Below are 24,521 nucleotides of genomic sequence, written 5' to 3'. Positions count from 1 at the left end.
AAATCTAGCATATAAACCAGACTGTATTATTACCATGGTGAAAAACTTATTTCAGGTAACTCTGTCCATTTTAAAACTCCATTTTACAAGAATAGATATTTCTATTAAGCAAATTAAATCGCTCCTACGCCACTATCACCCCAATCATAATAAACAACAACTCCCAAGGGCAGAAAGTTAGGTACAATCAACAGCTGCCAAGCACACACACCAATCACAAGCCTTCGCTATGGACACTTGAGGATGGCATGCATGGGCATCAATTTTTAAGAAAGCTGTATCTCAGCTCTGTTCCCGCTGAACAGTGAACTGTCTCAAATCCACGTCACAGAGGCTGGATCAATCTTGCAAACACAAGTCACTGCTGAAAAGATGCCTTGAACTGAAACAGCCTGGAAAATGTATTAGATGCTCACCCTTGAGAGAGCTGCCTTTCCAGCAGTTAAAATGTAATGTGGAAATTTTAAGCACATCATTTAAAATAAAATTTCTGCCTTAACAGATGCAAAGCCCATGATACTGGGGAAACAAATTACCTGGAGTTAGCAGAGGGAGAAAGACCAACACACCTGAAAGAAATTTCTGTTTGCCTTTCCCCCAGCTAGACTTATGGATAGGAGTGTGAAGGTCTTACTATGACTTATCATATTTTCTATTAATCTTTGAAAGAGCCTTCTTCTTCCTTCTTTTTCCTTTCTTAAAGTAAAATCCAGAGCGGTTAAATGCATACTTAGGGGACCGAGAAATGCAGTCTATATTAACATTAGCAAAGGAACCAACTTTGACCTCCATAAGCTCACACATGCCATTGTCAGGCCTCCAGTGCAGGGAGGTACAAAGGCAGATTCAGGTTTCCCAAAACCCACAAATGTTCAAGAGTAAAAACAGTAACACTGACTTATGCAATGCTCTAGTGCGCATTAATGAGTAGTAATATGACTGTACACTGAAATTTCTACCTTATAATCCAAGGCTGAGAGCTTGTCCAATCTCTTATTTACATCAAGAGAATCCATCTTCTTTGTAAACTGAATAAAACATAGTTTGTTTTGTGCCAAAAATGATAAGACGATGAAATTGTCTGTAAGAAGAGCTAAAACAATGATTTAATGATCCCAAGTTAGGACAAGTTAGTTCATTTCCACTGAAATATTATTAAAAGATACTATCAGAAAATAAATATTAATTGAAGTGACTAACATCTCCCAAGTATATTTGAATGATATTAGATATTAAAAATAAACAATAACCATTAATACAACAATATATTCAGTATTTTGCCCTCTTTACCAGTGACTATTTCCATATAAATTAATATTTGAAGACTACCACCAAAGAAAATATTTGGGAACCAGAACTCAGAACACATAAAAGAGGCCAGGCATGGTGGCAGCACACACCTTTAATTCCACCACTTGGAAGGCAGAGGCAGGCAAAGTTTGTAACCCTAGCCAGGGTTACATAGTAAGAAAGAAGAGCATAGAAAAGATAAAGAGGCCTTTATTTGTGTTTGTGTACTGTTTCTACATTCACAGAAAGCACTAAGAACAAAATGGATCGATACTGATCAGTGTTCCCTGCTACTTAAGTTTTTTACATTAAATATTTTTCATCTGTTGTCCCTCTTTTGAGGACTTACGAACTGGGTAAAATAAAGTGGCCTATACCCAAATATGATCATTACATAAATTAATATTTAATAATAATGAAGGGTAGTAAAAATATTTCTACAATTTTATTTCTAAAGAATTTACGTAGGTAGATAAAACCATGGGTTATATAAGAAGCCACTGTTATGTGAACTGCTCCTAGACAAAAAAAGAAAAAAGAAATTACTGAACATTTTCTAGACTTTTTTCCATTCCACCTCTGGAAGTACAAGCAGTGGCCAACAATGGATCTGCCAATCACCGGAGGGAGAAGCTGGAGATCCGCCAAGAAACCAATTGCTCTCCTGTCCCATGAGAGTGTATGATGTGGGTACATACAACAGAAATGTGTGAAGAGAGACAACTTGGGCAGGAGAGTGTTGAAAGTTCCCTGCTCAGCCTAACAGCACCATGAATGTGAGAAGCCACCAGGGTCACCGCTATCTGCAAAGTCAGCGAAGGGTTTCATGATGGGAGCACGAAAGCCACTCTCCCACGCAGAGGCTCCTCGGCACCATACTCTGGCACGGTGGAGGAAATGCCCACAGTCCTGCCCCACCTGTGACTATCAGTGCTGCTGCTACTTAGAGCCACTGGGCAGAGCACTTCTTTAAAGCTGCGCAATCATGCCTGCTTTTCCTCAGAAGCATTTAGTGATGCATACAGCAGAAAGAGGGGCTCTCAGTCTCACCTCCGTCCTTTCTGCTAGACCACATCTTCCTCTCTTAGTCAATTCAACATACTGTTTTAAATCTTCCACGATAATGTAGCCTGTGTTCAGACTGTTTTTATCCCCCAAATAAAGGAACAAAATCTTAAAATCTGTAGTCAGCATAGTATAGCAGAAAGAAAATAGGTCAGAACATGTGTTCCATCTTGGCTCAGTCACTCCCTAACTACATAAGCCTGACTGCTATCCTGAGTAGCTCAGCTTCACTCCCCTTAGTTACTAGGATGAAAGTGACCCTATCTTATATAGTCGCTTTCTTGAATTGAATAGGATGGCATCCGGCATGGAACCTTTATGGCCCAATAAATATTAGTAACCTTCCTACTTAATAAATGGCTGAACGTGCTTTAGATCAACCCTGCACAGTGCTGTCGTTTAATAGACCTGGACTTCCCTGGTGTCTCTGGCATTGACTTCTGCTATTTAGAAAATACAACCACACCAGATGCAGCAGCACACCCCTATAATCCCAGCACTTGGGAGGCAGAGGCAGGTGGATCTCTGTGAGTTCGAGGCCAGCCTGGTCTGCAAAGCAAGTCCAGGACAGCCAAGGCTACACAGAGCAACCTGTCTCAAACAAAAAGAAAGGAAAGAAAATATAACCCCATATTACTCATTAACAAGCAGCAGCTTCATATAGGAAGCAAAGCACTTAGCGCTCTTCACTGGCACCTGTCTGGGAATATTTGTATTACTTATGCATAATTTGTTTGAGAAAACTTGAATTGTCAATAACAGATCAATTATTCTTAATACATAAAAATATTATTTTAAAATTATAGTCCAAAATGTAGAGGAAAGATTGGAGAGGGCGTGTGCTCTGAGCCTAACACTTAACAAGAAGAAAAGTGCATTAACTATTAGTTGAAACCTGCATTGGTCCCAGGGGTTGTAAGTCTGCTATTACAAGCAATTACTTGTTGTGTTTGCGGGTCCCCAGTGGTAATAATTAGTCTACTTGTTGACAAAGTATTTCTCCTGCCCCACTCTTAATGTGGGCAATTGATTTGCACACGGGTATAATTACCATCACTGATGTTGTCTGTGATGAGCTTCCCCACCAGGCTTCTGTCAATCACCACTTTCTCCAGCTGAGGCCCAGAAAGGCTTAGGGACACCAGCACACCTGAACCAAAGAGGAGCTAAAAACAGGTAAGGGGGAGAGAAGATATGCTGAAAATTACAATTAAAAAAAAATCTCTTTCCAATCACACAATTCACATGGATATTTTTCACATGCATTTAGACCATGAAATTACAGTTTTTCTTCCCTAAAATCAGTCAGCAGCATTCTGAGTACGAAGCAGGCAGCTAAATGTTGCAGTGCACCAAGTGCACTGACGAAAGCTGCCCACACAAAGTCAATGCAGTCCACGGTTATCAGGTGTCTCATCTTCTAAGTGTCCATGCAGAAACAACTGCTTTGCTTTGTATTCAGAAACTGTAAAGTGATGTACTCACACACTGAAAGGTTACTGTTTATATCAGAAACTCACAGGGTATTTCTTGAGGTTTGGTTAGTCATTGCTACTCCTTGAATACATGAAGAAGCAGTGATTACAATATAAACAGCTAATTTGGACCTTAAGCCTTATTCACTTCCCCAAGTAAAGATATTATAAGCCCAAACTTTAAAATAATATGAGGCAAGACAATTAGGTAAAAGGTTAAAATTCTTTAAATCATATGCAATGTACATCATCAATAATTTCACATGAAAAACAAAAATAGTACAGACTATGGCCTGTCAGTGTCCAGCAGCTATTCTCAAACGACGGCTGGATAGAACCGTTATAGTCTTACAGCGCTCCTTTCCATTTGTAGCAGCTTAATTCATTCATCTCCAAATGTTTAAAACTTCTGAAAGGACTCTGCATATGTGTGTGCTTGTTATCTATGAGATTTTGAAATATCAACATTGGAAGAAATTGTTTCACCTTCAAGGCAGCAGACTCAAAGCTGATGAATCATGGAATAGCATATGGCATAAGAAGAAAAAAACCCAATTGTTAGTAAACTAATCACGAACATGCCAGCCAAACTCAAAGACAACTATGACTTCAACAACATGGGGAGTCCCCCGCCCACCTAGGCATCATGTCCCAGCTAGTGACTGTGATGCTGTTAAGACGAATTTGGACATGTGTGAAAGAAGAGCAGCACGAGGGACCAGAGACCTCAGGAAAAGGCTGAAAAGACCTCAGTCGCCCTCCTGCTAGAACCTGTCCTAGGCGACAGACACCCTGCTTGTACCTGACTTACAGGTTGCCCGATTCCACGCGTGCAGAGCCACGGTGGGGGGTGGAAAGCTTAACCACCTTTAAGAGGTTTGGAAATAAAAGAAGGCACAGTTGTTCCAAGAGTTGCAAAATACTTCAGAAATTAATTAAGCGCTACTGAATTAATCCAGCCTTACTACATACCTTGAGAGTAAATGATTCACTATTCTTATGGGAATTCCATTACACGTGGTCTTCGCTCCCCCAAATTCTCCCTTCTCAGACATTTAGAAAGACATTAAACTCAACTTTCCTATCTGGTTCTCCCTTTCAAGTGTGCTTAAAACATCACTGAAACCTGCCCTTTTCAACGTATTTTTCTCTACAAAAATGCAAACGTATTCTCCTAAGCATGCTTTCTCTTAGTTTGTCACCGATAGCTGATTTCTTATGATATTGCCTTGACCGCGTTTATCTTTGCACCCTCAGTGCGAGGCGCACAGGAAGCACTAAGGGAATATGTGGGTAAAGAATCATAGGTATCATAATAGGTAATCATAGCTACAGGAAAACTTAACCTAACCTTCTATTTCCACATGATGTGGATGTTCCTTCTGCAGCAACGTGTCAGTCATGAGCCTTGGCTGGGTGAAGTTGGTTGTGTACTTGCCTAGCATAAAGGAAGATCTGAGTTCTTTACATTCTTTTTAATTAATCTTACTTACTTTGGCATGCATGTGTGTATTCACATGCTAATTGTATGCATGTGGAGACCAGAGAACAACTTGAAGGGCTGGTTCTGTCACAGAGGCCACACCTAGGTTGCAGGTTTTAGGAGGCAGTTTCCTAGCTGAGGCCTCTCACCAGCCCCAAGTTCTGAGTTGTGCATCCAACGCTGACTATAGCTGGTGTGGTGGGGGCACGCCTGCAGTCGCAGTACATGGACGGGAGAAACAGGGGAATCGGAAGTTCAAGGCCATCCCTGGCTATGCGAATAGTTGAAGGCCAGCTTGGAATACTTGGTACCTGACCCTATCTCTAAAAAACAAAACGACATACACAGAGCATAGAGCTGAGCACCGCCAGTGCCCAGAGGCTCACTGCCCCTGACAGCTGCCATGACTGCAACAGCTCCAACTGACTTAAAAATCATGGGGAGGGCATTCTTGTGTTTATTTAATAAAAACTGAATGTTGGCTACGGGACATGCATGCAACTAAGTTTAACAGCTCAAAAATGAATCAAAGATGCTCATTACAGGTAATTACACAGGATGATAGAGAGAAGAGGCGGGAGTAAGTGTAACAAAGTAGTGTAACCAGATGCAGTTTGAACGCACGTGGACAACTGACTAAGGGGTCAGTCTGGAACTTGAGGTAAAAACGAAAGCCGCCTTCGCAGACCTCCAGCCTCAGCCTCAGTTCTCCGGTTGCACCACTGCATGTGTTCCAAGATAAGCGCACATTGGCTAAGAGCGTGAAATCTGAGGTGAGCAGTGGCTGGTTGTGCGACACTGAGTTACTTAACATCTCTGTATCTTCGTTCCCTCATCCAAAAGAAGACCTGATACTATCTTCTTCACAGGATGAGCGTTAAGTAACGTTACCAACGGGATTTGTCACAATGCCTGGCATGGCGTTTGTAATGGCTGCTGCTCCTCGGTCATTCCTATGATGGGTTTCACCGCACTGCTTGCCACCTCTGAAATATTGTGTCTTAAGCAAAACTCTAGCATGCATGTTGGACTCAGAATTGGATATGAAACACTGGACCGTAGATGATTTTGTTTTAACTTTTATTTACTGTACTGATGTTGTGTGTATACACTAGTGTGTATACAATGTGAGTGTGTGTGTATATATATGCCCCATGGAGCGTATCCCATAGGACAGGCATGGACACTAGAGGACGGCTCTTGGGAGGTGGTTCTCTTTTTCTGCCCCGAGTTCCAAGAATTAAATGTAAGCCAACAAGTTTTAGTGGCCAGTGCTTTTACCCACTGAGCCTTCGCATCAGCACTCCAGGTGCACTCTAACCAGAAAAGGGACAATCTTTTGTCATTTTTCCAATCTGCACTGATTTCATAAGGGTATTTACCCTCAGGCTAACTACAGGTTCCTTCAGAACTTTGGAACTAAATTTGCCCAACTTTCCAATCTTTTTTCTCTATATGTTCTGTTCTCACCATCATTACCATGAAAGAATCTCATCTCTGATAGAAGGTTCTCTACAATATATGAACCTGTGCTATGCTAGAAAATTCATTCTTTTTTCCCCTCTTTTTTATGAATTTATTCAGATTACATCTCATTGTTATCCCCTTGCTCGTCTCCTCCCAACCCTCCTCCCTCCCTCTCTCACCCTATCCCCTCCCCTAGGCCTGTGACAGAAGGGGACCTCCTCCCCCACCATATGGTCACAGCCCAGCAAGTCTCATCTTGGTAGCCTTCCTATTCTTTCTCTGAGTGCTACCAGGTCTCCCCACTAAGGGGAAGTGGTCAAATATGGGGCACCAGAGTTCATGTCAGAGTCAGTCCCCGCTCTCCACACAACTGTGGAGAATGTCCTGTCCCTAGTCTAGATCTGAGAAGGGGTTCAATATTTACTGCATGTATTGTCCTTGGTTGGTGCAGTAGTTTGAGCAGACCCCCCTGGGTCCAAATCTGCCCATCATGATGTTCTTTTTGTAGGTTTCTAGGACCCTCTGGATCCTTTTATTTCCCCCATTCTCCCATACTTCTCTCACCTAGAGTCCCTGTAGGAAGTCCCCGTATCTATCCCAATCTCCTGGTTAGTGAAGACTTTCAGGGGACATCCATGTTGGGCTGGTGTCCAGTTATAAGTGAGTATATGCGATGTGAGTCTTTCTGGGTCTGGGTTAACTCACTCAGGATGATCATTTCTAGTTCCATCCATTTGTCCACAAATTTCAGGAATTCCTTGTTTTTAATAGCTGAGTAGTATTCCATAGTGTAAGTGTACCACAGATTCTTTATCCATTCTTTGACTGAGGGACATTTAGGCTATTTCCAGGTTCTGGCTATTACGAATAAGGCCACTATGAACATGGTTGAGCATATGTCCTTGTTGTGCGGTGGAGCATCTTCTGGGTATATTCCAAGGAATGGAATAGCTGGGTCTTGAGGAAGCCCTATTCTCAGTATTCTGAGAAAATGCCAGATTGATTTCCAAAGTGGTTGTACAAATCTGCACTCCCAAGTGGATCTAAATTCATTCCTAAAGGCCATTTTTTGTGGAGATGGAGAAGAAACATAAAATCCAAGGGAGTTGGTGGAAGAGGCAATTGATATTGAAAAAGATTCAAAGCCAGACTGTCAGGGCAGGAGGAAGTAAACAGATATCATGTGATCTGCATGTGGAGACTGGAGCCATGTCCTGTCCACTTGAGTATTCCATTAGGCCCGTTCACCTATTGTACTTATGCAGACAGTCATTCTGCCTGCACATATATAGTCAGGGTATTAAATGAGCCAGGCACTGTTCTGAGTGCTCAAACTACACCAGTGAACAAAGCACTGCCTTGGTTCGCCCTATCTTCATGGGGCTTGCATTTGAATGTGGATATAGGTAATAACAAATAGTTCTAATATTATAGTAGTTTAGTGATAAGATCTATAGAGGAAAAGCACAGCAAGATGGGGTTCTAGGAGGACACTACTTGAAGTACATGATGACTAATAGACAAAGAGGCCTTCTTGAACAAACAGCATGTGAGCACAGATCCAAAGAAAGGGAAGAGATACCCACAAAGGTGCCTGGAGAAGTGGAATTTAAGGCAGAGAAACAACTGAACAAAAACCCTGAAGCAGACTATGTGGAGGTACCTGGAGAAGGGGAATTTAAGGCAGAGGAACAACAGAACATAAGCCTTGCGGCAAACTATGCTGCCAATGGCTGGGGAAAGTCACCCTGTGTAGCTGGAGGGGAATGAGAGGCAGGGGTCCTCACACACCACAGTGCTACAAAGGGAGTCAAAGACCAGCTTACACTGGAGCTGGTTAATGGGAAGACATTACATTTCAGCAGACATCTATAGTAAGTGAGGGGAGGCCCAAAAGCATGTAATCCACTGGGCAATTCTTTTAGCCAGCCCAGCAGAAGACAAGGACTTGAACAAGAACAGCCACGCTAGAGAACAGGACGGACACAGGCCTAAGATAGCCCACTGTCCACCTTTGCTGAAAGGCGTGTGCCACTGTGGCCAAGGACAGCTGTGGATGTGGCCCAACCCCACGTGGCACACTTACTTAAAACAGTATGGGATTTCTTCATTGTTTATTTTTGTAAACTCAACTGTGTGGTACTTGAACATGACTTTGTAGACGACAACATCACGTCTCAATGTCAAAGGTCGGATATGCCTAGAAGGGTTTGCTTCTGCATTTGCTGAAGGATTGGATGTGGCGTGCTTGTCCTAAGCAACAAAGCTTACTGAGGTAAGAAGTGTTAGAGGCAAAATTTAGACCATGGAGCATCAAGAGCCTGATTCTAGACAAGTTAAGTCACTTATGGAATTACAAGTGAAGATAACCTTGCAAAAAGCAGACATGGAGTCATCAACATCATCAAGGTCACATTTAAACACAGAAACAGATAAATGTTCCTTAAAACTTAATGGAAAGATAAAGAAGTCTAAAGTCTGAGATCAGAGGCTCCCAATGTTCAGTGGGCTACATGTGTGACACCAAAGGAGTTTCTTTTCTGCAGTTTCACTCCTCAGCTAGAAAAAGAGACAATACTATATATTCTATAGAAGGAGGCTTAAACGGTCTTTTTTTTTTTTCTTAAAGATTGGGTTAAGCCTCTTAGTGAAAAGAAGTTTGGTACCTGTTAGAATCAAGGTATGCCTACCACTTTTGATCTCTAAGTGCCCAGTGACTAGAACCATCCCTGACAATCAACTTTTGGAACATGTAGATACAAATGAATTAATAAGCTAATTACTACATTTTATAAGAACTTGTTGGGAAGCATAGATTCCTTCCCTCCCTCTCCTTCATCCCTCCTCCTTTATGTCTCAGAAAAGAGCCTACTTGTACCAGTCCATCCTAGCGCACCAAGTCGCATCAGTGCTAAGTGCATCCTCTTCCAGGGTGGCCCTACCAGAGAAAACTGATCAAAAAGCACACAACAGAGTCCATGTCTGAGTCAGCTCCAACTCCCCTTACTAGGTGTCCCATACGAAGACCAAGCTGTCCATCAGGTATACATGTGGAGGAGGCCTAGGTCTAGACCATGTATGGTTCTTGGTTGGTGTTTCAGTCTCCACAAGCTCCCAAGGCCCTGGTTGTCTCTGCTGGTCTTCTTGTGGAGGCCCCCCTACACACACACACACACACACACACACACACACACACACACACACACGTATATATATATACACACAGCTTCCACAAGGCTCCCTGCCCAATGTTTCACTATGAATCTCAGCATCTGTTTCAATCCCCTGCAGGGTGGAACCTCTCAGAAGACAGCTATGCTAGGCTCATGTCTTCAAGCACAGTAAGGTATTGCTAATAGTGCCAAAGATTGACTCTCTCCCATGCGGTAGGTCTCAGGCTAGCTAGGCCAGGCGTTGGTTGGATGGATATCCCTCAATCTCTGCTCTATCTTTATCCCTGCCATCTTGTAGATAAGGGTACATTTTGGGTAGAGGTTTCTGTGGGAGGGTTGGTGTTCTCCTCCCTCCAGTAGGATCCTGTCTGTTAAATGGTGGCCTCTCTTTTAGTCTCCATGGCCCTAGTACTAGGGTTCTCAGCTAGTCACCCCCATATCCTCCCAGGAGGAGCCTACTCTGGCACAGGTCTCCAGCTTGTCTCAGAGATGCCCCTGCCCATGATTCCTCTTCTTTCTGCAAGCTCTCTGTGCTCCCACCCCAGCTCTCCCAACATCTGATCCCCACCCTCACTTCCCTCAGCATACCCTCTCCTATGCTGTTCCCTCTCTTCAGCCACTTCCACTGTCTATTCTATTTCCCCTTCTGAATGAGATTCAAGCATTATCCCTTGGCCCCTCCTTGTCACTCATCTTTGGGTCTGTGAATTATAGTACGATTATCCTGTATTATATGGCTAATACCTGCTTATAAGTGAGTACATATTAAGTATGTCTTTCTCAGTCTGAATTACCTCACTCTGGATGATTTTTCCTAGTTCCATCCATTTGCCTGGAAATTTCATGTTTTCCTTGTATTTAATAGCAGACTAGTATCCCTTTGTATAAATGTACCACAGTTTCTTTATCCATTCTTCAGTTGAGGGACATCTAATTGTTTCCAGTTTCTGGCTACTATGAATAAAGCTGCTATGAACATAGTTGAGCAGATGTCCTTGTTGTATAATGGAGCATCTTTTAGGTATATGCCCAGGAGTGGTAGAGCTGGGTCTTTTTGTTATTTGTTTGTTTTTCAAAACAGGATTTCTCTGTGTAGCCTTGGCTGTTCTGGACTAGCTTTGTAGACCAGGCTGGCCTCGAATTCACAGAGATCTGCCTGCCTCTGCCTCCCAAGTGCTGGGATTACAGGCAGGAGCCACTGCACCCAGCTGGTTAAAGCTGGGTCTTGAGGTAGAGCTATTTCCAATTTTCTGAGAAAGCACCATATTGATTTCCAAAGTGGTTGTACAAGTTTACACTCCCACCAGCAATGGAGGAGTGTTTTCCTTGTTCCACACCCTCATGAACATGTGTTATCACTTGAGTTTTTAATTTTAGTCATTCTGACAGGTATAAGATGGAATCTGAGTCATTCTGATTTGCATTTCTCTGATGACTAAGGATGTTAACATTTCTTTAAGTGCTTCTTGGTCATTTGAGATTCCTCTATTGAAAATTCTGTTTAGCTCTATACCGCATTTTTTAATTGTGTTATTTGGTTTGTTGGTGTAGAATTTCTTGAGTTCTTTATATATTTTGGATATTAGCCCTCTGTCAGATGTAGAGTTGTTGAAAATCTTTTCCCAATCTGTACACTGATGTTCTGTTGACAGTGTCCTTTGCCTTATAGAAGCTTTTCCATTTCAGGAGATTCCATTTATTAATTATTGATTTTAAAGCCTGAGCTGTTGATGCTCTGTTCAGGAATTTGTCTTCTGTGCCAATGAGATCAAGGCTCTTCCCCACTTTCTCTTTGAATAGATTTAGTGTTTCTGGTTTTATGTTGAGGTGTTTGATCCACTTGGACTTGAATTTTGTGCAGGGTGATATATATATGGATCTACTTGCATTTTTCTACATGTAGACATCCAGTTAGACTAGGACCATTTGTTGTAGAGGCTTTCTTTTTTCCATTGTATGGTTTTAGCTTCTTTGTCAAAAATCAAGTGTCCATGGGTGTGTGGGTTTATTTCTGGGTGTGTGGGTTTATTTCTGGGTCTTTGATTTGATTCCATTGATCCATCAGTCTGTTTCTATGCCAGTATCATGCAGTTTTTATTACTATTGCTCTGTAGTACAGCTTGAAGTCAGGGATGGAGATACCTCTTTCATTGCATAGGATTGCCTTAGCTACGCTGTGTTTTTTGTTTTTTCTATATCAAGTTTAGAATTGTTCCTTTAGGGTTTGCAAAGAATTGTGTTGGTGTTTTGATCAGAATTACATTGAGCCTAAAGACTGCTTTTGGTAAGATGGCCATTCTTACTATGTTAATCCTACTGAACCATGAGCATAGGAAATCTTTCCATCTTCTGATATCTTCTTCAGTTTCCTCTTTCAGAGACTTGAAGTTCTTGTCATACAAGTCTGTCACTTGCTTGGCTAGAGTTACACCACACTACTGTATATTATTTGTGGCTATTGTGAAGGGTGTTGTTTGCCTGATTTCTTTCTCAGCCTATTTTTCCTTTGTATACAAGAGAGCTACTAAATATTTTAATTTGTTTGCTTATTTTTTGAGACAGAGTTTCTCTGTGTAGTCTTGGCTGTCCTAGACTCACTTTGTAGACCAGGCTGGCCTCAAACTCACAGCAATCCACCTGCCTCGGCCTCCCGAGTGCTGGAATTAAAGGCATATGCCACCAAGCCCGGATTTTAATTAATTTTTTATCCAGCCACTTTGCTGTAGGTGTTTACCAGCTGTAGGAGTTCTGTGGTAAAAAAAAAAAAAAAAAAAATTGGGGGTCACCTATGTATTCTGTCATATCATCTGCAAATAGGGATACTTTAACTACTTCCTTTCCAATTTCTATCCTCTTGATCTCCTTTAATTGCCCCTGGTGTTGGCTGGATGTTCCTCATGCTGACAGGATTGCTTACAGCGGCAGGGAGAGCCTTGGGCCTGATAGTGAAGCTCAGGGAATAGGTGTTCCTGGGGACCTACAGAACTGTATGTTCCTCTTCTGGATGTGTCCCATGTGGGCAAAATAAAGGCTGGATGGGCTCTAACCTGGCTATTCCTGAAGACCCGCAGGCCTGGGTGATCCTGAGGCTGGCAGGCCTCCTCCAATAAGGAGGTTATGGAGTTCTGAGCATGAGCTACTTTATATTAGCAACCCCAAACAGTTCCACTGAACTCAATATCTTATCTTACTGGATGAGAGCACTGCCCTAAATCCATGTGATTACTATTACTATCACATCTGAGTAAATATGAAAAGAGAAGATAGGCTGAGTCAGTATGAAAAATCAACAATTGTTGATAGGTCTTCCAAGATGGTCAGGTATTCAAAATAGATCTCATGTGCAAAAGATATCTATAGAAACAACTGTGCTAAACACTACAATGCACAGGGGAAACACTTAGAGTAAATTATAGGGAAAATATAAATAACAAACACTCACTTTAATTTACTCAACCTAATGCAGCCCACTCAGAGAATGGCCGGCAATGTTTACATCAAGGAAATCTACAGTGAAGCCTAGGGTCAGTGATACTTTATCAGGCAGACGGAGAAAATGTTTTCTGTAATCAGTCCCTCATTCAGCAAACATTAAGTATATAGAGAAACCATGTCCGATTAATCCACTGATGTACCAAGACAAAGGTGAACTGGCTAAGACAGGTTCTCAACCCTCCTAATACTGTGACCCTTTATATCATGTTGTGCTGACCCCCAACCATAAAATTATTTCATTGTGACTTCATAACTAATTGGTTTTATTGTTACAATTGTGATGAAAATATATGATATGTAATATACCAGAGAAGCACTGTGCTAAGATGACAGCAAAAAAGTTGAGTTGTTATATATAATTGCTCAGGACAACAATAATAGGAAATAAGTGTTCTTCTGGATAAAGAGGTGCTACCATTAGGTTTCCCCCAAAAGACCTGGGTATACTGTCCAACATGTGGAACAAATTCATGTCTAGAGATGTATCTTTTTATCTACTTAAATTTAAAAATATCATTTTATCTATTCTTACTATAAAACAAGATACTACACTTTAGCCCTGTGTATTTTCAAAAAAAGAAAAAGAAAAGAAAAGAAAAGAAATTTGATCATTCCTATAACATATTTAAAAGCTGGTCAAATTCACAAAAAGAATAAAGTAGCTTTTACATTGCCAGTTGTTTTAAAATCTAAAAGGATTAAAAACCCATGGCTGAAAATGAAGAGTGAGACACACAGATATTGCAGCACCCTGGCATGTTTTATCACTTGCAGAAACCTTTGCATGCATGATGAAGAATGACAGATGCTAGTGTGGCTCCTGCTCAGGGCCAGCAGCTTAGGAATACAACGTGGTTAATTCACGAATTCCCAACCAGGTGAGTAAAGCCACTAACTGAAGACGTTATATTAGTGTGAAAGTAGAGACAAGACAGCTCTACTGGGAACAGTTCTACATGCCCTGTACTCTCAAGGAAGCATACTCGGTAATATCTTTAATCCACACTTTTCAGTTAATCTCATGTGGTTTGATTTTCTACACTTCATATCAGTGATTTTTACCTCGGGATGATCTGGGCCACTGCTAAGACCATTTTCCCTGGACCTCCTGTATAGGCCAGCTTGGGAACAAGCTGTAAGTTTTCCACTGCTTCCAGGGAGAGCTGCAAACATACAGCTAACAACCCGTTCCTAGGAGCTCGCACCCAGGGCCAACCAATCAAAGCTACAGGTCACAGTGACCAGAACAAACGAAAAATTCCCTCTTGCGGTCTGGCCCTGGTCACCCAGCCAATCAGCTCAAGAGTCACCCTGTTAGCCAATCAAGTTTATACTAATCGCTGTTGCTGAAGTCTGCGTCTGTAAAGGGTATAAAAACCCACCGCTTTTGCTGCTCGGAGTCTCCTCCTTCCCAAAGGCAGCTAGACTCCGTTGCGACCGATCAATAAAAGCCTCTTGGATTTGCATCGATATCAGACTCTGTCTCTCACTGGGACTTCCAGGAAAAGACTCTCCAGACACGAGTTTTACACCACCAACCAGCAATGGCTGGTGACACTATAGTGATCACATGTATTAGTTAGGGTTACTATTTCTGTGATAAAACACCATGACCAAAGAAACTTGAGGAGGAAACGGGTTCTTCAGCTTATGACTTCACATCACAGTTCCTTATCAAAGGAAGTGAGAAGAGGTCATCAGGCAGGAAAGAGAATCAGAGGCAGGAGCCTCTCCCATCAATCACTAACTTAAAAAAAAAATGTCCTACAGGCTTTCCTACAGCCTAATCCTACAGAAGCATCTTCTCGACTGAGGTTCCCTCCTCTCTGATGATTCTAGCATGTGTCAAGTTGACGTAAAACCAGTAAATATATCACCTCTCTATATATTAGTCACAGAGCCTTACTTGCAAAGAGTACCTGTAGAAGAAGCTGCTGCAGAAGCCAAGGTTTTCCTATGTCACCATCAAACAGATTTGGCAGTTCCTTAAATACTAATTTACATTTTTCTCACATAAAGATGACAAGCTGCCCTTTGTCATGAACAAGGACCCGATCAGATCTGTGCAATGGAGCTGTAGGCAGTGCACAGTGCAGAACAGAGCATGCAGAAAATCTGTTTCATGTGTCCCTCACCAGGCCTTACCATGATGACTAATGCCAGCTGTTAAGACAGAAAGTGCCCCAGGGCAAATCATAGTAACTGTAGCGTGTGATAGAAATAGCCTGTCAGGACACCTCTTTGCTTTCACTCCAATTCTTTGCACAACAATCAGCCTCTTTATCTGCAATTTAGCCTCTTGAGTAATTCATCCATCAGGTGGGAATGCCCCAAGCAAGTAAGCAATGCCTATGATGCCAGCTGTATCTCAGACTGTATACTGATAAACTGCCATTGCAGTCAATAATAAATCAATTGCTTCTGAGTTTGGCTATTGTGAATGTTGTTAGTACAAGAAAATAAATCGAGATAACATAAGAGATAGATAGGTTTAATTAATTAGAATATTTCTACCCACATCCAGGATACATTGTAGAAGTGGGGATAAAATTCTTAAATTATAGAACTATACAAGCAACAGCATTTTCCTATAGGGGAAAACAAGTGGGATAGGTACATATATAACCCAACCAAGCAGTACAGACATGAGAATGTGTCAGAAGAATACACAAACTGCTGGTAGTGGACGTCACAGAGATGAAACTGGGTGCTGGGTGGCAGGAAATAATTTAAGTTCTTGCATTAGAGATTTTTTAAATGATTTTTAAAAGACTTTGGGGTGTTATTATTTTTGTATAAAAATTTCCTAAAATAAGTAAGAAACTGCTAACATATATCCCTATATTGTGGTTGTAAAGATACAGCAGAAATATGTTCCTAAGACACAAGATATTGAAACCCTTGGACCCATTCCTCACTAAAAGGATCAAATAGAACCAGAGAATGAATTGTTCTCTGCAATCTATTTTAATAGATTGTAACACAAGCTATTTCCCATCAGAGTACCTTGATTATTCCTCTGTGTCTAATTGCCTTATTTCCTAAAAAGGACCACCACTAACAAAAGTGTGATCAGGCAGTGAATTACTAAGCACCTATAAAAACTAAGGAGGCACTTGACACACACTGGAAATAGGGGTTCTACTATTCATCCTAGGATTCTCCTGAGAGCAAGAGACTCCTGGGTGCCATCTACTTCTTGACTGTGGAAAGCCGCCATGAATATCTTACATAAGGTAATATTTTATGGGAAAAACAATTATAGAAGTCTGGAGAGACGGCTCTCAGTGCAGGAAGTACTTGCTGAGCAAGCATGAGGACCAGTGTTCAGCTCTCCAGTACCCTCAGAAAAGCTGTGCAGGCTTAACAGCCTGCCTGTAATCCCAGCTCTTAACAGCCTGCCTGTAATCCCAGCTCTTAACAGCCTGCCTGTAATCCCAGCTCTTAACAGCCTGCCTGTAATCCCAGCTCTTAACAGCCTGCCTGTAATCCCGGCTCTTAACAGCCTGCCTGTAATCCCGGCTCTTAACAGCCTGCCTGTAATCCCGGCTCTTAACAGCCTGCCTGTAATCCCGGCTCTTAACAGCCTGCCTGTAATCCCGGCTCTTAACAGCCTGCCTGTAATCCCGGCTCTTAACAGCCTGCCTGTAATCCCGGCTCTTAACAGCCTGCCTGTAATCCCGGCTCTTAACAGCCTGCCTGTAATCCCGGCTCTTAACAGCCTGCCTGTAATCCCAGCTCTTAGCAAGGGCTAAGGTGGTGGTATTCTAGAAGAGTCTGTCCGCTCGGTGTGAGAGCCCGCCTCCGTGAATAAAGAGTGTTCCAGGAAGACACCAACATCAAGCTCTGGTCTCTACATGCACACACACAAGAATACACATACATCACATGTGTGCAATGCATTTATATACACGCAAGTCAAATAAAGAAGTGCTATTGTAACTGCTTTTCGTTCCTCAATCGTTTGGCAAGCAGGTTATCTATTAGCTTAATAGCTGTCTTTATTTTTAAAACTGTGAGACTAAGAGGCATAAATCAGACAGAGTATAGTATGTTTTCTCTATCAGTTACATTGTCATAAAATTGCTGTGATCCAGGGATGGAGTGACAGCTTAGCACTTAAGAGTGCTTGAGGTGCTTGCAGAGGACCTGGGTGCAGTTCCCAGCACCTACATGATGGCTTACAACTGTCCCTAATTCCAGTTTCAAAGGTTCCAATGCCATCTTCTGGCCTCTGAGGGCACCAGGCAAATATGTGGTCTGCATACATACATGCAGGAAAATGCTCGCATACATAAAATAAAAATGAATCTTTTGTGAAAACTGCTGAGGACTTGAGTGATGGCCCCATGGTTAAGAACACTGACTGTTTTCACAGAGGGCTTCAGGTTGGTTCCCTGTACCTACAAGGAGCCCGCCACCACCTGTTCCTCCAGTTCCAAGGCATCTGACGCCCTCTTCTGGACTCTGCAGGCTCCTTCATGCACACAATACACAAAATCTCACGAAGCACACACATACACAAAGAAATAAGTAATTTAAAAGATTAAATTTCTGAGTTTCTTTAATCAACCTTATATGGTTCTGGCTAGGGCAATTTGTATTAATACAAATTTTTAAGTTAAAAAAAAAAGCAGCATACATTTTTATATTTTTTAAAAATACTGATATTCAAGTTTTGAAATTAGCATTATTGTTACTAATGGTAACAATTTATGAGGAAAATTATAGACTTGAACCAGTTTATTATGGGATTTCCACTGCTTCTGAACTATTGTCAAATATCAATGCTGAGGAGGGCTGGAAATTATAAACTTCTTTCAAAAACTTTTAAACTGAGAATAAAATAAAAAACTGTTTATGAAGACAGAAAGAAGGAATATCACTTAATAGTATAAAGACATGTTATTATATAGAACAAATATATTGTACCATAGTCACATTCCAAGAAAGTAGATTCCTTTTTTTACTATATCCAAAGTTTAAGTAATTAATGCATCAGTTGATTACCACAGTTTTATCAAACTTTGGATTGAAATTGTCAACCATAATATATTTGTCTCTGTGTGGAGAGAGAGAGAGAGAGAGAGAGAGAGAGAGAGAGAGAGAGAGAAGGAATGACAGTTTTCCTTGAGGAATACTAGTTAACTACATAAAAGCCAGCCTGATTAAGAACTCCTCACACAAAACTCTGTATGTGAAAAAAATGACACACATCAATTCTATTTTGTATATGTGTGTGCATGTGTGCATGTGTATGTGTGTGTGCGTGTGCGTGTGTCCCTATATGTGCATGTATACATGGAGGGCAGAAGCCAGTGGAGGTGTCCTCAATTATGTTCCACCTTATCTTAAAATATTTTTAATATTCTTTTATTTACACAGAAAGGAGGAAATATGAATATATTTGTCATGGTATATTTGTATAAATTAGGCCAGAAAACAACTTTTAAGATTCATTTGTTTTCTTCTACTATGTGGGATTAAGGAATTGAAGTCATTAGGTATCCCCTGAACTACCACATGGCCCCTCCACTTTGTTTTCTGAGACTCTGAACATGGAGATCACCAATTTGGCTAGACTGGCTGGACGGTCTAGATCTTTCTTTCTCTCCCTCCCCAGTCCTGGTGCTACAACACCCAGTAGGCAGTAGGCAGTAGGCAGGTGCTACAACACCCAGTGTTTTCACATGGGTGCTGGTGATAAAAGTCTGGTTTCATGTTTGTACAGCAAACACTCACTGAATAAGATATTTCCTTAGCTACCATATATTTTTATTTTAGTATAAGCTTTTTAAGTGTGTCATATAAACTCTGCCATCCTATGACTACTCTCTAGCATGGTGGCGTGTGGGTTTACCCTTGCAGCCTTGCTTCCAGAGCATATGCGCCCTTTCTGTGCCATCTCTTAGGCTACTCCATGTCACTGGCCTTTCTTTATCCCCTCACTTTCTCCAGCTACTCGATCTTTCGGTGAACCCCAAGGCTCTGACTTTATGATCAGCAGTTTCTTGGCTTTAATACTACCATTGAAGCTAAAACTCACCCCTGCACTACAAACTCAGGGATCGATGTGACTTCCATGCTTGGTTATCTAATAGACCATGCAAACAGAGCACGTCCAAAACTGTTCCTACTTTTTCCCTCAAAAACTCTGCCCCAATATTTCCATCTCACTACCTGGTGACTCCATTCTCCCAGTTGCTCTGCAATTTCTTCTATAACTTTGGCTCCATCAGAAAATCTGGATGCTTGAACACTTAAAATATACACAAGATATGGCTATTCATCACCACTCCACTACCACCACCCAGCCAAAGCCCCCAGCAGTCCTTGCTCTGGGCTATGACAACGGGCTAGAAGTGCATGATCTGCTTTCAGCCTCATCCCCCTTCAGCCGTTCCCACCGCTAGAGTGATCCATTTCAGAAACAACCCGGCATTACATCCCTCTACTGCTCAACACGTGTTAAGAGTTTTTGCCTTCTTAGAGTAAGAGTCCAGGCCTTTCAGCATCCAAGAAAGCCTGATATAATTACTGTCTCATTTCCTCTTTCTTCAGTCCTCGCCCAGTCCACTGCCATCACTCCTTGGCATTTTCTTGTTGTTTTTGCTGTTACTGTTTTTCAGAACAGGTGTCACTATGCAGCCCTGGCTGTTCTTGAACTCACTACATAGATCAGGCTGGCCAAGAACCCACAGAGATCCTGGGATGAAAGCTGTGCACCACCACACCCATTCCTTTGGCATTTTCTAAACATGCCAAGTGTAATCCCACCTCAAGGTCTTGTGCTTAGAACCTTCTTTCTTTCTGTAGCTTGCTCTCTCCTTCATTTGCAGGACACTCGCGGGACATCCGAGCCCTCTCCTGCCATTAGGTAGGTAGGACATTGTGTCCCACTGGTCAGACCTTCTTCCTTGCTTTATTTTTCCCAACAGTTTTATCTTTTGACATAAAATATATTCTATTTGTTCACTTTTTCCTCTCCCATGCCTTCCCTGACCTATGTAAGCTACTGGAGGACACGAGATATTGATAGTCTTTGTCCCTTTCACTCGCCGCTGTCCTCAGCAGCTCACGGGGTAGCTGCTGCCTATTCTGGCATCATATCTCAAATTCAGTCTAGAAAAGGCAAAGAGCAGAAGGTTAAATGTCACATCCCAGTTGAATCTGTCCCTTTAATTCAGTTTTCTTGGAAAATACAGCAGTAGTTTCAACTCACCAATGCCAAAAGTGTTTCACATACTCAACTCTATCTGTAGGAACAGAGGGGCTGAGGGTTTTCATTGCTTCTCTGGCTACACTAACATCAGGATCTGTTAATAAAGAGTAACACTGCTGGAGAAGCATCTAGCAACATCTTTATCTTATTTATTGATCTAGTTTTATTATTACGAATAGAACTTAGCTCATTTTTAATAATCTATTAAATTTTATTCTATGTGCATTGGTGTGAGGGTGTCAGATTCCTGGCACTGGAGTTACAGACAGTTGTGAGCTGCCATGTGGGTGCTGGGAATTGAACCTGGGTCCTTCAGGAAGAGCAGACAGTGCTCTTAACCACTGAGCCATCTCTCCAGCTCCCAGAACCTAGTTCTTTTATCCCTCTGGGTTGTAACTTAATTCTCTTACATGAGGTTACAGGGAGACAGCGGGAACCTCCCTTCATTTCTCTCCGCCTTATTGCTTTGAGAGAGGGTCTCTTACTGAACTAGAAACTTGACATTTCAACGAAGATGACCGGTCAGGAGCTCCATGGACTTACACTGCCCTCCCCACCATCCCTCGAGGCCGCAGCCATGAGAATGCACTGCCATGCTTGGCTTTTCGGTGCTGGGGTTCGAGCCCAGGCGCTCATGCTTGCCCTGCAAATGCTCTTGTCAGCAGGAGCGTCTCCCCAGGCCCTGCTCCATCCCCTTCGTCTGTCAGCGTCCTTAGTTCTCGGATTGTATGAAATTGCTTACTTAGGGCAGGCTATCTTCCAGTTACTTCGTTTGAAAACTGCATGGCAGGGAAATCATTTTGAAAAGTCATAAGTCTGAAAGTACTGCTTAAATGACAATTTAGAGTCCTATATATTGAACAGAAGAGGGTTTGAGGACTTTAAGGCACTGATCACAATAAAGAATTGAAATGAGGTAGCTACTTAGAAAATGGAGTTTCAGTTATTTAAGCACTGGGTACTTTAAAACCAGAGATTTTGAGAAGATGGAAGATCAAAAACAACATCTGTAAAACCAAGACATTTGGGTAAAAGAAAGTCAAGAAAAAAAAGTGACCAGCAGAGAAATAATGAAAAGAACTACAGAAAGAAGAAACAAGTCTAAATGGGATTTTTTTTCCATAAAGAAACCAAGTTTGTACAAAGACACAAGGAGTGAGAACACAGATGCGTCCACCAGGGAAGCGCTCTGACTTACTCTAAGCACCAGGCACATGGAGAGAACCTAGGAGAGAGAATTCACCCTGCTGCTAGAAACCCAACGCAGCAGCTGAAGTCAACAGCTTCAACAAACAGCAGACACACGCCAGCAAAGTGTTGGGAAAGATTGCCAATACTCAAATACTCACAAGAAATCAAGGAGAGCTCAACAGAGGATAACTAGCGCCTCTGCACAGCTACGGAGGAAGGGTAAGAGGCCTTAAAGGTGAAAGATCAGATCAGAACTCCATATTCCTACCCATGCTATTACTCTGTGGAGCAAGGCATCCATCAAACCCCCCAGAACACAGCAGAGCGTAAGAAGTGGTGCAGCGTTCTATTGGGATCTTCAGACCCCAAGAAGAACAGACTGGAGATCACATAGTGTGCTGGGAGATTCTCAACCCACCACTGGGGCCATGGCTGGCAGGAGGAGCCACTTGGATTATAGGAAGTTGGTGACGGAATTCAATACAGTATCTTGACACAGGGAATTGTTGGTATTAAAGTGAGTGTGGGCAGAGGACGGGAAACTAGAAAGCAGTCTGTGGGAGGAGTTTTTTGTTTAGTTTAGTTTTGTTTTGTTTTGTTTTTAAAGGAGGCCTTAAGGAAGGGTGTGCAGAGGTGTTAGAGTCTCTGTGGTATCAAGTGTAAGGGGATACTAAGCGTGAGGGTACAGCAATGGAAGGCAGCTGGCAGGTAGAGGATAACTAAAACTAAGTATGTATGAAGAAGCCATGAGGAAATCCTGCTTTTTATGTACGTTAATTTAAAAATAAAGGTATAAAGAGCAGGCTCACACAGGCACAAATACCTCAGGTCCAGAGCCTGTCTTGTGGCTGATAGCACCATCACCCTTCACATGTGTGTGAGGAAGAACGGAGTGCAGGAGGGCGGGTGAAATGGGACTCTGTCTTAGCCCCTGCAGCTTAGGCTTAGTGCACAGGAAAATGTCAATTTCCACTAAAAGGTTAGGAATGTGCATCTTATAGTTCTGTGAAACTTTCTTTAGCCAGTTTTGATTATATTAGTTAGGTGGTAGACCTTTCTGGTTAATTTTCATACTTGCTGTTAGCGATAGTTCACAATTAAAGCCTTTTTCTTTTTTCTTTTATTCAGATTACATCCTGATTATTATCCCCTCGCTTGTATCTTCTTGTTCTCCCCTTCCCTTCCTCTTTCACCTTATTCTCCTCCCCTAGACCTGTGACAGAAGGGGACCTCCTCCCCACCATATGATCACAGCCTATCAGGTCTCCTCCAGATGGACAGCCTGCCTCCCCTTCCACTGTGTGCCACCAGCCCTCCCCACCAAAGGGAAGTGGTCAAATAGGGGGCACCAGAGTTCATGTCAGAGGCAGTCCCTAATCTCCCCGCCACCATGGAGAATGCATTGTCCATTGGATAGATCTGAACAGGGGGGTCTAGGTTTACTTCATGCAATGTCTTGGTTGTACAGCAGTTTGTGCAGGACCCCCTGGGTCCAGATCCACCAGCCTTGATGGCCTTCTTGTGGGGTTCCTGGATCTTCTGGATCCTTCCATCTCCCCATTCTTCCATACCACTCTCACCTGGAGTCCCAGTAGTGAGTCCCAGCATCTGTCCCCATCGCCCACTGAGTGAAGACTCTCAGAGTACATTCATGTTGGCTAGTGTCCACTTATAAGTGAGTATGTACCACGTGAGTCTTTCTGGGTCTGGGTTACCTCACTCAAGATGATCATTTCTAGTTCCACCCATTTGCCTGCAAATTTCAAGATTTCCTTGTTTTTAATAGTTGAGTAGTATTTTATTGTGTACCACAGTTTCTTTATCTATTCTTCAACTGAGGCACGTCTAGGTTGTTTCCAGATTCTGGCTATTACAAATAAGTCTGCTATGAACATAGTTGAGCAAATGTCCTTGTGTGGTGGAGCATCTTTCAAGTATATGTCATGGAGTGGAGTACCTGGGTCTTGAGGTAGCCCTATTCCCAATTTTCTAAGAAAGTGCCAGATTGATTTCCAAAGTGGTTGTACAAGTTTACACTCCCACCAGCAATGAAGGAGAATTCCCCTTCCTCCACATCCTTGCCAGCATGTGCTGTCAACTTGAGTTTTTGATCTTAGCCGTTCTGATGGATGTAAGATGGAATCTCAGAGTCGTTTTAATTTGCATTTCTCTGATGACTAAGGACGTTGAACATTCCTTTTTCTTACATTCTATCCTACAGCACATTTCAACTTAACCTTTTGATACATCTATTACTTTCTCTATTTATGCTGTCATATTTTTTAAAGTAGTAGGTATTGTGTTTGCATCCCTATTGGGGATTATGCCTAGGGTCTTGTATGAGTGAAGCAAGCTCCTCTCACTAGGCTATGCTCCCAGCCCTGTGCTTTTGTATTCTTTATTTGTATGAAATGCTTTTGCTCCTGATTATTTTTATTTAGATTTATTTTTATTTTTATTAATGTGTAATTATGTGAGTGTCTGTCATATGTGTGCAGGCCATGGAGGCCAAAGGGCAGCACTGGATGCCCTGGAGCTGGAATTCTAGGCAGTTGTGAGCCACCTGACTTGGGTTTTAGGAGCCAAGTCAGGTCCTCTGGGAGAGCGGCAAGTGCCCATCACCAGAGTCATCTTCCCAGGCTGTAATTATTTTTCGTTTT

The 24,521-nt window shown here is 42.1% G+C and overlaps 1 protein-coding gene across 11 annotated transcripts in view; it reads right to left on the bottom strand.

The window, feature by feature from the left end:
* Nucleotides 1–24,521, bottom strand: part of WDPCP (WD repeat containing planar cell polarity effector) — a 297,766-nt gene that overhangs the window by 191,970 nt on the left and 81,275 nt on the right. For all 11 annotated transcript variants that reach the window (XM_084800209.1, XM_084800208.1, XM_084800204.1 and 8 more), the window contains 2 exons: nucleotides 3,407–3,521; nucleotides 960–1,093 (listed from right to left, as the gene is read on the bottom strand). In XM_084800209.1, coding sequence (XP_084656335.1) covers nucleotides 960–1,093; nucleotides 3,407–3,521 — 249 coding nt within the window. The remainder of the gene's footprint in view (nucleotides 1–959; nucleotides 1,094–3,406; nucleotides 3,522–24,521) is intronic.

Source organism: Acomys minous (genome assembly GCF_964271855.1).
Source record: "Acomys minous genome assembly, chromosome: 10".
Lineage (NCBI taxonomy): Eukaryota > Metazoa > Chordata > Mammalia > Rodentia > Muridae > Acomys > Acomys minous.
This window is presented reverse-complemented; position numbering and strand designations above follow the sequence as displayed.